At 50.7% G+C, this 13885-nt stretch overlaps 1 protein-coding gene and 1 pseudogene across 1 annotated transcript; both read left to right on the forward strand.

Moving 5' to 3' along the window:
- Nucleotides 1-7572: 7572 nt before the first annotated feature.
- On the forward strand, nucleotides 7573-9503 carry LOC132076783 (GPI-linked NAD(P)(+)--arginine ADP-ribosyltransferase 1-like; annotated as a pseudogene).
- Nucleotides 9504-10104: 601 nt separating this feature from the next.
- Nucleotides 10105-11519, forward strand: LOC132076861 (erythroblast NAD(P)(+)--arginine ADP-ribosyltransferase-like). The gene is made up of 2 exons (XM_059478280.1): nucleotides 10105-10843; nucleotides 11434-11519. The coding sequence occupies exons 1-2, from the start codon at nucleotides 10105-10107 to the stop codon at nucleotides 11517-11519; spliced, it is 825 nt and encodes a 274-aa protein (XP_059334263.1).
- Nucleotides 11520-13885: the final 2366 nt, after the last annotated feature.

Raw genomic sequence — 13885 nt, forward strand, 5'->3', positions numbered from 1 at the left:
ACTGTTCCTGGAACAATTTCTTTGCACAGGTGCTGTTGGTTCCTGTTACAGAACTTGCCCAAACCCCACTGGAGTTCCCTTTAGATGTTTCTCCAACGGTTCTAGCCGTGACTTTCATCCTGTGTGCACACCTCTCCCTCCTTTTATCATTTCTGCCAGTTTGTCTTCAGGCTCTGTCCAGCACCTTCAGGGGAAGGGAAAATTTCCATTCTCTCTGTTATTTGTCACTTTGCCACAGAAATGCTCCAGTTCTGTCATCATCCATGGTACCATCCAGGATCTCCAGGTCTTTTCTGTCCTGAGGAACCCAGAATGGGCAAGAGCACTGGGCAGAGCTGGAGACAGCACTGGGAAGAACTGGACATGGCACTGGGCAGAATAAGATACAGCCCCGAGCACAGCTGGACATGGAAATGGGCAGTCGGACACAGTACTGGGCAGAACTGGACCCAGTGCTGGACAGAGCTGGACACTGGGCAGAGTTGAGCACAGCCCTGAGCACAGCTGGAAATGGCTCTCCACAGAGTTGGGCACAGCACTCCTGATGTGCCTCACTGGGCAGGGAGAGGGGCCCTAACACTCCCTGACTTACTGCTTCTGCTCCTCTGAGTGCCCCCCAGATCCCTCCTGGCCCCAGGCCACATGGCCAGCTCCACTGGTCACCCAGCAGCACCCCCAGGTCATTCCCCACAGCTGCTCCAGCAGGTCCCCACCAGCCAGGCGGAGCACTGGTGCTAAACTGGGCTAAAACCAGTCCAAATCACCAATCCTGATTTGACAATTGAGGGTAAATCACCAGAGCTGGGCCTGGACATCCATCAGCTGACCCTGGCAATGCCCAGTCCCGTCTCAGACAGAAATTCCTCTCCCCAGTTCATACTTGGGATGAAATGTGTGTGAGGTTCCTCCCTCAGAAAGGGGATTGCTTCCCAACAGTCCTCCTCAAAACTGAGAGAAAGAGACGTTCCCACAAGTGTTTTTATGGGGAGTGACATTGAACCCTGCTTAGGAATTGTCACTTTTGACTGGCTCTGTCAGAATTTCTTCATGGAATGGTTTTGGTAGAATTATTTAATGGAGTTGTTTTGATAGAATAATATAATAGATTTGATTTGACAGAATAATATAATAAAATGTGAATTGACCAAACCAGACCCCCTGGCCATTCCATGCCTGGAACCAGACATCATGCACACCCCAGAACACGGGGCGACACTGCCCATTCTAAGTGTGCCTCAGTGTCACCAGGGCCTGGGTCAGAAGGAAATGCAGCTTTTGGAAGTGGAAGTTGTTCCAGAATTCCTGGTGAGAGCACCAGGCTGCACACGGAGCTGCGTTGAAGCCCTTAGAAATGTTGTGAGGGTTCCTCAGGGTGAGAGAGATGGATGAGAGTCTTGCTTCATGATCAGAAGGCTGGATTTATTATTATGATATATACTACATTATGACTATACTAAAAGGAATATAGAGACAAGGTGCAGAAGCTGCTAAGCTAAGAATAGAATAGGAATCTAAAAACAAGGGTCTGTGTCCAGGCAGAAAACAGGATAATCTCTCCTGTGAGTGGTCAGTAAATCCAGACACTCACAGAAGACCAATCACAGATGTACCTGTTACATTCCACAACAGCAGATAATAATTGTTTACATTTTTCTTCTGAGGCCTCAGCTTCCCAGAAAGGACAAATCCTAAAAGAAAGGATTTTTATGAAAAAATGTCTGTGACAAATGTCCTTTGTTGTGTAGGCCATGAGAGCAACGGCTTAGGCTGGGGTTGCCAGAGGGGACAAAGGGAACACAGAGGAGCCCTGATTTGCCACTCAGCCTCGGCTTTCACCCAAGTCTGGGTGAAGAGAGGATTCACCTGGAACTCAGAGAGGCTGAGGGCCAGCAGCCTCAGCAGCTCTGGTACTGGTCATCAGAGGAGTCCTGGGCCATGTCCAGGGGCACATCCTTGATGGCTGCAGTGGTCACAGTCATTGTCAGCAGTGCCAGGGTATGAGCCAGGAGAACCATGGCAAGGAGCTTACTGGGAGCAGTGTGGGACACTGGGGGACAAAGAGGAGCACAAACTAAAGAGACACTGAGGACACATGAGGGTATATAGGAAGGGTTCCTCTGTGAGGGGCTCTGCATGGCCCCGAGCTCCAACCACAGGAACTTTAGAACAGTGGCCATTTATTCTCATTTCCTAGGAGGCCTTGGACATTATCCTTTTGTTCTCCTATGCAATGAGTCTCTTTGTCAGGGACAGGGTTGCATTTGGTTAGTTTTTATTGATTGTGATCTGTACTCCATATATTTTATCTTGTATTTAGCAGACAACCAGTAACAGTCTTAATAATAGCCTTACAGGTGGGAACTGCTTTAACATAAGGGTACACAAACTCTTTTCATAAAGAACAGAGAAGGAGAAGATGAGTAAGACCAGACTGCTACAGAAGCTCAACTGTGGAGCATGGCAGACCTTATGGCCTGGGTACAGTGAAGAGTGTGGGAGAGAAAGACTCAAGGCAACAACAGAACTGAAGACATCACTTCTGATCACTCTGACCATCATGTCTGGACACTCCTGACCTTCATGCTCACTGCTCTGGCCAGAGAAGAGATAACCAGGATGTAGCTGGTGAAAGAGATAACAAGGGCATTACTAGTGAAAGAAGGATAATTGAGAAAATTTTGTTTTTAAGGAGACTGGGGAAAAGAAGACCAAGTAGAAATTTTCATATGAACATACTGAGCTATAAATCCTGGTAAACTGGTGTAATAAATGGCTTTGCTTTGCTGGCCTTGCAGAGTCCCTGTCTCTCAATCCCCACACACCAGCCGCCCAGTCCCAATCCCAAAACTCTGTTTACCCTTCCAGTGTCCCAGTGGTACTCCCCAGCATCTTGTTTCTGCTCCCAGACCTTTGTGGCCCACTTGTGACCCCAGGCTGCTCAGGAACCTCACCCAAATTCCTAAAGTCACCATCGCCTTCCCCCCCCCCCCCCCCCATAAGCCTTGGACCTCTCCAGACCCCAGTCCCACTGTCCCACTTCCAGCCCTGTTACCCATTTCATGTCACCCCAGGACCCCCAACCCAAATTCGGGAACCAACCCCTGACCCTGCAATGTCAGCCTGGAGCTCTCCATGACCACAGTCTAACAGCCCCAGTCCCATGTCCCTCCACAAGTGTCCTGTGGAATCCCCCCAGCCACCAATATCAAAATCGGCCAGAGTGAATTCCCTGATTGAACTGGATGTAGCAGAAAGCCGGAATTCTTGATCAGCTCGGACTCACAGCAGATCTCTCCTGGTGCTGCACATCAGGGGACACTTTGCCAGCAGAATCTATCCATCCTAATTGTATATATACATCAAAATGCAGTTCTTAGCTAATACAAAACCAGCACATTTCCCATAACTAATTGTCATGGCTCTGCCTCTTTTGGGAAATAATTTTTATTGTCCTGGAGGGTCATAAAAATGGGGTATCAGGATGTGGGTTTTTCACTCAGTGCCCCAATATCTCAGATGACCTTGCCTCAAACTTTCGTTTTGGGCTGGCACTGCTCTTTTTGTGTAACAGATCTTGCCACATACCCCCTCACTGCAGTTCCCTATATCTCTTTCTCCACAGGTTCCAGCAACCTTTGCTCTTCTGTGTGCACACTTTTACATCCTTTTATTGTTTTTTGCTAGTTCTTCTTAAAGCACTATCCAGCATCTTCAGGGGATCTGACACTTTCTATTCTCTCTCTTAATGCTCAGTCCCCACAACCCCAATCCCACAGTCCGATGTTCCCCAGTTCCCCCCAGTCCACTCCCCACTGGTCACTGAGTTGCTGCCTTATCTCAGATACCAGTTGGGGTCCCCTATCAGATGACATCCCTGTGGGCACCTTGAGCCTGGGGATGATCTCCTGGGGGAGTGGCCTGGGTGACTTTCCTGGCCTTGTTGGTGTGGCAGGAGAAGTTCTGGACCCCAAAAAGGGGTCCACCAACACCAGGAGATAACCTGAGCCTATGTTGGTGTGGAAGCTCAGTAAATCCATTGGCCAGTTATAGCCAGGAGTGATTCCATTTCCAGTGATGCCTAGAGGTGATAGTTTTGAATTCAAAGGGTTCTTTTAAAAACATATCAGGCATTGCTCACTAACAGACCTGAGAATTTTGTCCTAAGGACGCTGAGGTTCTGAGGCTGCAGACCGATCCCCATCACATCGATTCCCCAGAGTTTTGCTGGTGCTTTTCTCCTTTACAAACTGCAGCATCAGCTGGGGAGGGCCTAAAACCTGGTTAATGGGAGTTACCTCTCACCTACCCACCCAGCCATCCTCATTATTGTGGGCTTTTACATAAGCAGCAATTTTCAATCTGCCCAACTCTATCCAGGCCTCACCTCTGGCAGTGAAATTCCTTTCTCAGGAATTAACACCAGGATGCTTTGTCGCGGAACCTCTCATGAAGCTTTAATGCAAGTCTATTTCCCACAGGGATTTTTCAGCCCCCAGCCTGGTGTGCCCTGGACTGTAGTACGGCCACTTCTTTGGGCAGCTGGGTGGAATCAAGGAGGGACAATAATTCTTGCTTATATTTAATCGGAGATCCCCGTGCTGTAATTGACTTCTTTCTTTCCATATGTCTCTATGGGCATGAGCAATGCTCAAAGCAGATGGGAAGTGAGTTCCTATGTTTGCCCTTTTCCTCACTGCCAATTCCAGAGCTCTTTGTAACACATCGAGCTCCTCCTCTTGTTCCACATCTCCTTGCAGTTACAGTGACCAGAGTATATATCAGAAACCTTTGTTGCAAATTGGATTTCTGGGCTACTTGGATGAGGAGAACAGTCACTGCTGTGGCCTACATTCATCTGTGCCAATCCTGGCTGATGTCGAGTTGTTTTGAAGAGCACCCCACAGGAGCCCTGAAGGCTCCCTCAAACATGAGGCCCCCGAATGACCTTGATTTGGACTCCTGCGGAAGGACAGGCATTCGGTAACTTAAAGATGCTCCTCAGGTCTTCATCTCCCGTGGGATTTCCTCTCCTTTGAGCTTTTTGTGTACCAATGAAAGCAGCAGGCCCTGTGTGTCCTGATTACCACCCAGCTGCCCAAAGAAGTGGCCGTACTGCAATCCAGGGCACACCAGCTTGAGGACTGACAAATCCCTGTGGGAAATAAACTTACAATAAAGCTGCACGAGAGGTTCTGCAACAAAGCATCCTGGTGTTAACTCCTGAGAAAGGAATTTCAGCCCCAGAGGTCAGGCCTGGATAGAGTTGGGCAGATTGAAAATTGGCTGCTTATCTTGAAGCACACAATAAAGAGGGTGGCTGGGTGAGTGGGTGAGAGGTAACTCCCAATAACCAGGTGTCAGGCCCTCCCCAAATGATGCTGCAATTTGTAAAGGAGAAAAGGGCCAGCAAAACTCTGGGGCATTGATGTGAAGGGCACTGGTCTGCAGCCTCAGATCCTCAGTGTCCATAGGAGAAAATTCTCAGGTCTGTTATAGAGCAATGCCTGATATGTCTTCAAAAGAACCCTTTGAATTCAAAACCATCACCTCCAGGTATCACTGAAAGATGAAACACTCCTGGAGATTACTGGCAAATGGCTTTTCTGAGCTACCACGCCAACATGGGCTCAGGTATCTCCTGGTGTTGTTGGATTCCTTTTTTGGGGGGTCCAGAAGTACTCCTGCCACACCAACAAGGCCAGGGAAGTCACGCAGGCACTCCCCAAGAGATCCATACTCAGGCTCAAGGTGCCTACAGGGATGTCATCTGATAGGGAACTCCAACTGGTATCTGAGGTGTGGCAGCAACTCAGTGAGCAGTGGAGAGTGGGACTGGGGGGAACTGGGGGGACATCGTTCTGTGGGATTGGGGTCGTGGAGGCTGAGCAATAAGAGAGAGAATAGAAAGTTTGAGTTCTCCTGCAGGTGCTGCATAGGGCTTTAAAAAGAATGAGCAAAAAACAATAAAAGGATGTAAAAATGTGTACACAGAAGGGCAAAGGTTGCTGGAGCCTGTGGACGAAGAGATAAAGGGCAATACAGTGAGGGGTTTTTGGCAAGTTCTGTAACACAGAAAGAGCAGTCACTGCAAAAGCGAAAGTTTGAGACTAGGTCATCTGGCATATTGGGGCACTTAGTGAAACCCACCTCCTATCACCCCATGTTTATGACCCTCCAGGACAATAAAAATTATTTCCCAAAAGAGGCAGAGCCATGCCAATTATTTACGGGAAATGTGCTGGTTTTGTGTTAGCTAAGAATCCCATTTTGATGAATATTTATAATTAGGATTGATAGATTCTCTTGACAAGGTCCCCCCCGATGTGGACCAGGAGAGATCTGCTGTGAGTCCGAGCTGATAAAGAATTAGATCTTTCTGCTACCTCCAGTTCCATCAGGGAGTTCGCTCATGCTGATTTCGATATTGGTAGCTGGGACTACTCCATGGGACACTTGTGGAGGGACATGGGACAGGGATTGTAGACTGTGGTCATGGAGGGCTCCAGGCTGACATTGCAGGGTCAGGGGTTGGTCCCTGAATTTGGGTTGGGGTCCTGGGGTGACATGAAATGGGTGACAGGACTGTGAGCAGTACTGGCATCTGGGAGAGGGCCAAGGCGAAAGGTTGGGGGCAGCTGACGGGGTGGCTTAAGGAATTAGAGTGAGGTTCCTGAGCGTCCTGGGGTCACAAGAGGGCTACAAAGGTCTGGGAGTCTAAATGAGATCCTGGGGAGCACCAAGGGGACACTGGAAGAATAAAAAAAAGGATTGGGATTGGGACTGGGCGGCTGGGGTGTGGGGATTGAGAGACATGGACTCTGAAATGCCAGCAAAGCCAAGCCATTTATTACACCAGTTTACCAGGATTTATAGCTCACTATGTTCATATGAAATTTTCTACTTGGACCCCTTTGCCCCAGTCCCCTTAAAAACACAATATTCTCGATTATCCTTCTTTCACTAGTAATGTCCTTGTTGTCTGTTTCACCAGCAATGTCCCTGTCATCTCTTCTTTACTCAGAGTGGTCAGTGTCAGAGGGTCAGAGTGACCAGAGATGATGTCTTCACTTCTGTTCTTTATTGAATTTTTCCCTCTCATGGTCTTCACTGTACCAGGGCTGCAACGTCTGCTGTGCTCCCCATTTGAGCTTCTGTAGTGGTCTGGGCTTCCACATGTCCCTCTTTTTTGTTTTTTTATGTAAGGCATACATGTTAAAGCAGTTCCCATCTGTAAGGCTATTATCTAATTAAGACTATTACTGGTTATCTGCTAAATACAGGATGAAATATATAGAGTAAAGAACACGATCCATAAAATTTGCCAAAGACAATCATGGCACTGACAAAGAGATTCACTGCATAGGAGAACAAAAGAATAATGTCCAAGGCCTCCTAGGAAATGAGAATAAATTGCCACTGTACTAAAGTTCGTCTGGTTGGAGATCGGTGGCCATGCTGAGCCCCTCACAGAGGAACCCTTCCCATGTACCCCCGTGTGTCCTCGGTGTCCCCTCAGTGTGTGTCCCACTTTGTCCCCGAGTTTCCCACACTGCTCCCAGTAACCTCCCTGCCATGGCTCTCCTGGCTCAGCCCCTGGCACTGCTGGCAATGCCAGTGACCACTGCAGCCATCAAGGTTGTGCCCCTGGACAGGACCCAGGACTCCTTCAATGACCAGTACCGGGGCTGCGGCCCTGCCATTATCGCGGCCTTGCCAGCCCTCAGCCACTTTGAGTTCTAGGTGAATCCTCTCTTCTTCACCCAGATCTGGGTGAAGGCCGAGGCTCATTGGCAAAGCGGGGGCTCCCACTGTCCCCTCTGGCATCTCCAGCCCAGACCGTCGCTCTCACGGCCTACACAACAAAGGACATTTACAAGGACTTCAACACAGCCATGTGTGCTGCTTCATGCTCCTGCCAGGAATACCAGAACAACTTCTGCTTCAAAACACTGCATTTCCTGCTAACTGATGCACTGGTGACACTGAGGCATGCTCAGAATGGGCAGTGTCACCACGTGTTCTGGGGTGTGCATGATGTCCAATTTCAGGCACAGTGTGGCCAGAAGGTCCGGTTTAGTCAATTCACATTCTATTAACATATCAATTCACATTCTATTAACATATTGTGTCAAATCAAATCTATTAAATGATTCTATCACAACAACTCCATTAAATAATTCTACCAAAATGATTCCATGAAGTAATTCTGACAGAGCCAGTCAAAAGTGACCATTCCTAAGCAGGGCTCATTGTCACTCCCCATACCAACACTTGTGGGAACGTCTCTTTCTCCCCCCTTTGAGGAGGACTGTTGGGGAGCGTCCCCTTCCTGAGGGAGGAACTTCACACATATTTCATTCCAAGTATGAGTAGGGGAGAAGAATTTCTGTCTGAGAGGGGACTGGGCATTGCCAGAGTCAGGTGATGGATAGCCAGGCCCGGTTCTGGTGCTTTACTCTCCATTGTCAGTTTAGGGTTGGTAACTTGTGCTGGTTTTAGCTCAATTTAGCACCAGTGCCCTGCCTGGCTGGTGGGGACCTGCTGGAGCAGCTGTGGGGAATGACCTGGGGGTGCTGTTGGGTGACCAATGGAGCTGGCCGTATGACCTGGGGCCAGGAGGGATCTGGGGGGCACTCAGATGAGCGAGGCCAGGAAGTCAGGTAGTGATCGTGTCCCTCTTCCCTGCCCAGTGAGACACATCAGGAGTGCTGTGCCCAATTCTGTTCAGAGCCATTTCCAGCTGTGCTCAGGGCTGTGTCAACTTCTTCCCAGTGCCATGTGTAGTTCTACCCGGTGCCATGTCCAATTCTGCCCAGTGCTCTTGCCCATTCTGGGCTCCTCAGAACAGGAAAGACCTGGAGATCCTGGTAGGCAGCATGGATGATAACAGAACTGGACCATTTGTGTCACAAAGTGACAAATACCACAGAGAATGGAAATTTTCCCTTCCCCTGAAGGTGCTGGACAGAGCCTGAAGACAAACTGGCAGAAATGATAAAAGGAGGGAGAGGTGAGCACACAGGATGAAAGTCACGGCTAGAACCCGTGGAGAAACATCTAAGGGGAACCCCAGTGGGGTTTTGGCAAGTTCTGTAACAGGAACCAACAGCACCTGTGCAAAGAAATTGTTCCAGGAACAGTCCCTTTGATATCAACGTATTTGGTGAAACTGAGCCCCAGAAGCCCCATTTTTATGACTCTCCAGGACAATAAAAGGACTTGTTGGAGGAGGTGGATCAATGCAAATGATTTACGAGAAAAGTACAGTTTCTGTCTTAGGTAAGAGACACATATTCATGAATATTTATAAATATGGTGGATAAATACCCCATGGCAAAGGTCCTCCTGATGTGCAGGACCAGGAGAGATCCATTGTGAATCTGGGCTGAAAAGGAATTCCGGCTTTCTGCTATCTCCATGTCAATCAGCGAGTTCACTTCGGCCGATATTGGTATCGTGATGGGGGGACTCCAGGGGGACTCTTTGGGGGATCACGGGACTGAGGGATTGGGATTTTGGACATGGGGGGACACTGGGGGAGTCACAGGACTGGGATTGGGGTCATGGGGGGCTCTGGGGGAAAATGAGGGGAGACACGGGATGGTGAGAGTAGATTTGGATCATGGGAAGTTTGGGAGACACAGTGGGGGCAGAGGGTGATGCCTGGATTTGGGTTGAGGTTCTGGGGTGACACCAATGGAAGTGGGGAATGGGAGTGGGATTGGTGCCTGGGAACAGGCTGAGGGGGAAACTGGGGGGCTCAGGGAGTGACCCCAGGATTTGGGTCGGGATTCTGCTGGGGCTGAGGGGACTTGAAGTCATGGGAGTAGGATTGTGCTTCTGAGGGCCATGGTACTGTGGGATTGGGGTCCCTGGGGCTGGGGGAGCTTGGGGAGGCATAAGTAATCCCAGGATTTGGGATCAGGGAGCTCAGATATGTTCAGGGGTCGGCTGGCCAGGAGTGCCTCCCTTCCTCCTGACCCCAGTCCCCTGCTGACCCCACTTCCCTCCCCTGTCCCTCACTGATGAATCCTCCCCGTGTCTCTCCCATGTCCCCTCTGTGTCCTCCAGTGTCCACATTGGTCCCTGTGAGCTCTCCCTGCCATGGCCCCCTTGGTTCAGACCCTGGCACTGCTGGCAATGGCCATGGCCACCATGGCTCTCGATGTGTATCGCCTGGACATGGTCCCGGACTCCTTCGATGACCAGTACCAGGGCTGTGTCCCTGCCATGAAGGCGGCATTGCCGGCCCTCAACCGCTCTGAGTTTGAGCAGAACAAGGAGTTTGCGGAGGTTTGGGTAAAGGCTGCAGCCGAGTGGCAGAGTCGGGGCCCCCCTGAGTCCCCTCTGTCCGCAGAGCAGGCCACTGCCATCATGGCCTTCTCAATGACTGATGACAGAATATTTAATGAGGTTGTGCGCGTGGCTGGGCGCACCCACCTGGAGTACCGAGACAATTTCCACTTCAAAACGCTGCATTTCCTGCTGACCGATGCCTTAGCCACGCTGCGTGACGCACAGAAAGGGCAGTGTCGGGACGCTTTCCTGGAGGTCGGGGCCCGGTTCGAGGTACAGCGTGGGGACACCGTCAGGTTTGGTCTATTCATGGGAGTGTTCCCAAGCAAACCAATTGGCAAGCGCTCCCATGACACAATGCTCAAGCTGCGCACATGCCATGGCGTGGAAATCACAGTTTTCAGCAAACATCCAGAACCTAAAATCGTGCTGATCCCACCGTTTGAGACCTTCAAGGTCACCCAATACACCTGGGAAGGGTACAAGGCACAGATCCAGCTCCAGTCCACTGGAACCTACAGCAAATACAACTGCGAGTGGCTGGGAGGTAACACAACAGGGGACAGCCTGGGGGAATGGGAACACCTGTGATAAAGTATAGGGATGGGGGACAGGGACTCCCACAGTATGTGGGGGGGCAAGGATACCCTGGGTTGGGGACACCAAATCTGGGGACACCCATTGTGGGCACAGGGACAGGAACGCCCATGACAGGGAACAGGGATAGGGATCACCACTTTCAGGAGGGAACGGGAACAGGAACATCCGTGCCAGGGGACAAGGGACAGGGACGGAGACAGGGACCCTCCAGGGTACCAACCCTATCCCTTAAAAGCAGTGCTTTGGGAATGGGCACTGTGTACAGAATGCGGGTGGGCCATGATCCCCCATGGCACACCCAGAAACCCTGTAACCCCCTGTGGCAATCCCTGACTCATCCTGACCCCTGTCACTCCTAAGCCCACCAAGACCCCCCTGACCTCTCTGGCCTCTGTTCCCCCCTCATGCCTCCCCTGACACCCTGTCATCTGTCACCTCATGGCCCCCATCTCTCCTGTAACCCCTAAGTCTCCCTTTCTATCCCTGACCCCTTCACTCCCCTCATGATCCCCTTACGTCTCTCTCTTTGTCCCTCAGGTGGGAGTGTCCCCAGTGCCCCCTTCCACGTTGGAGGACTCCTTCTGGCCACCACAGCCCTGGCAGTGGCCACTGGAATCCTCTGAGCCACGAAGACACAAAGGTCACTGTGGTCACTGCAGCAACTATGGCCACCATGACAACCAAGGTCACTGTTGTCACTGTGGCCACCACGATCACCAAGACCACCATGACCCCCAGAGAAACAAGACCACCAAGGCTTCCAAGGCCACCACTGCCACTATTGCCACCATCGCAGCTATTGCCACCATGCGGCCACTGGGGCCACCATTGTCACTGTGGCACTGTGGACACCACAGCCACTCTGGCCACCATGGTCACTGTAACCACCAAGACCACTGTGGCCACCTTGATCACCAAGATTACTTGAGCCACAAAGTTACAACAGCCAATGTAGCCACTGTGGCCACCAGCATCATTGTGCAAAACTATTCTATTAAATAGTTCTATGAAAACAATTCTATTAAGTATACCAGTCAAAGCCAGCTAAAAGTGACAATTCTTAAGCAGGGCTCAATGGCACTCCCCACAACAACTCTCATGGGAATGTCTCTTCCTCTCAAACTCAAAGAGGATACTTGGAGCATCCCCTTCCTGTGGGAGAAACATCACACACATTTCATTGCAAGCAGGAATAGGGGAGAGGAATGTCTGTCACAGAGGGGGCTGGATGTTCCCAGGGTCAGCTGAAGCCCAGCTCTGGTGCTTCATCCTCAGTTGTCAACTTGGGGTTGGTGATTTGGGCTGGTTTTAGCCCCACTCAGCACCAAAAGCAGCACAAGACCCCTATCAGTACAGCCCCGATGGCCACAAATGGAGCATTGTCCCTTGGCCACATTCCAGTTAAAACATCCTGCCACATCCTGCAGTTCAGGGACACCTTAAAGCATGGAAATTGCTAAGTTCAAGAGGGCAAGGGCAGGTCCTGTCCCTGGGGACAGACAGTCCCCGCTTCCAGTCCAGGCTGAGGTTGATCTGCAGAAGCAGCTCTGGAGAAGGACCAGGGGGTGCTGGTGGGTGATCCGTGGAACTGGCTTTGTGTCCTGGGGCCGGGAGGGATCTAGGGGGCATAAGGAGGGGTGGGACCAGGAGGTCAGGGTGTGTCCATGCCCCTCTGCCCTTCCCAGTGAGGAACATCAGGAGTGCTGTGTCCAGCTGTGCCCACTGCTCTGTCCAGCTCTGCCCTGTGCCGTGTCCAGTTCTGGGCTGCTCCAGACCTAATCCTGTGCTCGGGTTGATGCTGCCTGAGCTGAGGGGTTGGGCCAGGTGCCCACTCTGGGTCCTTCCAGCCTGACCCATTCTGGGATTTGGGGATTCCGGCAGTTGCGGTTCAGGAATTGTCCACCGGAGGGCAGCAGCAAGCATGGGAAATCAGTGGCACTGCACATGTGCCGCTCCTGGCTGGAGTGACCTTAAAGCCCATCCAGTGCCAGCCCTGCCATGGGCAGAGACCTCTTCCCCTGGGCCAGGCTGCTCCAGGCCCTGCCCAGTCTGGCCTGGAACGCTTCCAGGTGTGGGCCAGCCACAGCTTGGTTATAGATTGGTAATATGATAATTGACTCTCACAATTAAAAGGTGAGTATTGTGCATATATTAAGAGAAATTTTGTTGACTTATGTTTATGTGATTGTAGCTTGGTTTTTGGACACCCTTTGCTCTCTCCACTGCCCCCTTTCTCCCGCCCTGTATTGTTCCCACCGGATGGCCCTGGTTTTCGGGGTGGTCAGGGACGTGTGGGGGCTGGACGTGAACCTGTGCCCTTGGCATTGGGCAATTGGGAATGGAGAAAATCTATTCCTGATTAGGTATGGCACGCCTCATCTCACCTCACCTCACCTCCAGTCAAGTTACAAGAAGGTCTGTACCAACGGAGAGTGAATAAGGTTTGAATGGCAACCTTTGGGAGGGCCAGGTTTGGCTGATGCAACACTGGGGATATAAAAGGTGAAGACGCCATTTTGTGGATGACCCACTGGCAGTCGACCACACCCCCAGTGCTGCCTGGTCTTCCCTATTCAGTCCCTTTATTGTGCTGTTGAGGTCTAATAAACCTTTAAATTTTTAAAGTGACCAGTTATTTCTCACAGTCACCATGATCTCCATGATCACCATGGCCACCATGACCCCCAGAAAAATGTGGCCACCAAGGCCACCACTGCCATTTTCCCTGGAGGAAAAGGGGAAAAAATGAGAAGTGTAGAGGAAGAGAAGAGGAAAACCAAAAATCTTCCCCACCCCCTCTCTCCCTGAACATCTCCCTGACTGTCCTTTACTTCTTTGGAAATTAATTCATTTGCATTCTATCCCAAATTCTGTGCTTTCCCACATATTCAGGATTTAATCCCCAGAAAACTCTATTTCCACACCACAATTCATTCAGCTCTGAAGGGAATAAGAGGAAAGTGTCTTTACAAACCGATTGTGCAAATCT

The sequence above is a fragment of the Ammospiza nelsoni genome, chromosome 1, assembly GCF_027579445.1.
Source record: "Ammospiza nelsoni isolate bAmmNel1 chromosome 1, bAmmNel1.pri, whole genome shotgun sequence".
Taxonomy (NCBI): Eukaryota; Metazoa; Chordata; class Aves; order Passeriformes; family Passerellidae; genus Ammospiza; species Ammospiza nelsoni.

Excerpts from the sequence above, each read along its gene's own strand:
- LOC132076861 (XM_059478280.1), top strand. The coding sequence starts at position 10,105 with ATGGCCCCCTTGGTTCAGACCCTGGCACTGCTGGCAATGGCCATGGCC. Across the intron at positions 10,844-11,433 it reads CAACTGCGAGTGGCTGGGAG|GTGGGAGTGTCCCCAGTGCC; the intron begins GTAACACAACAG and ends TTTGTCCCTCAG.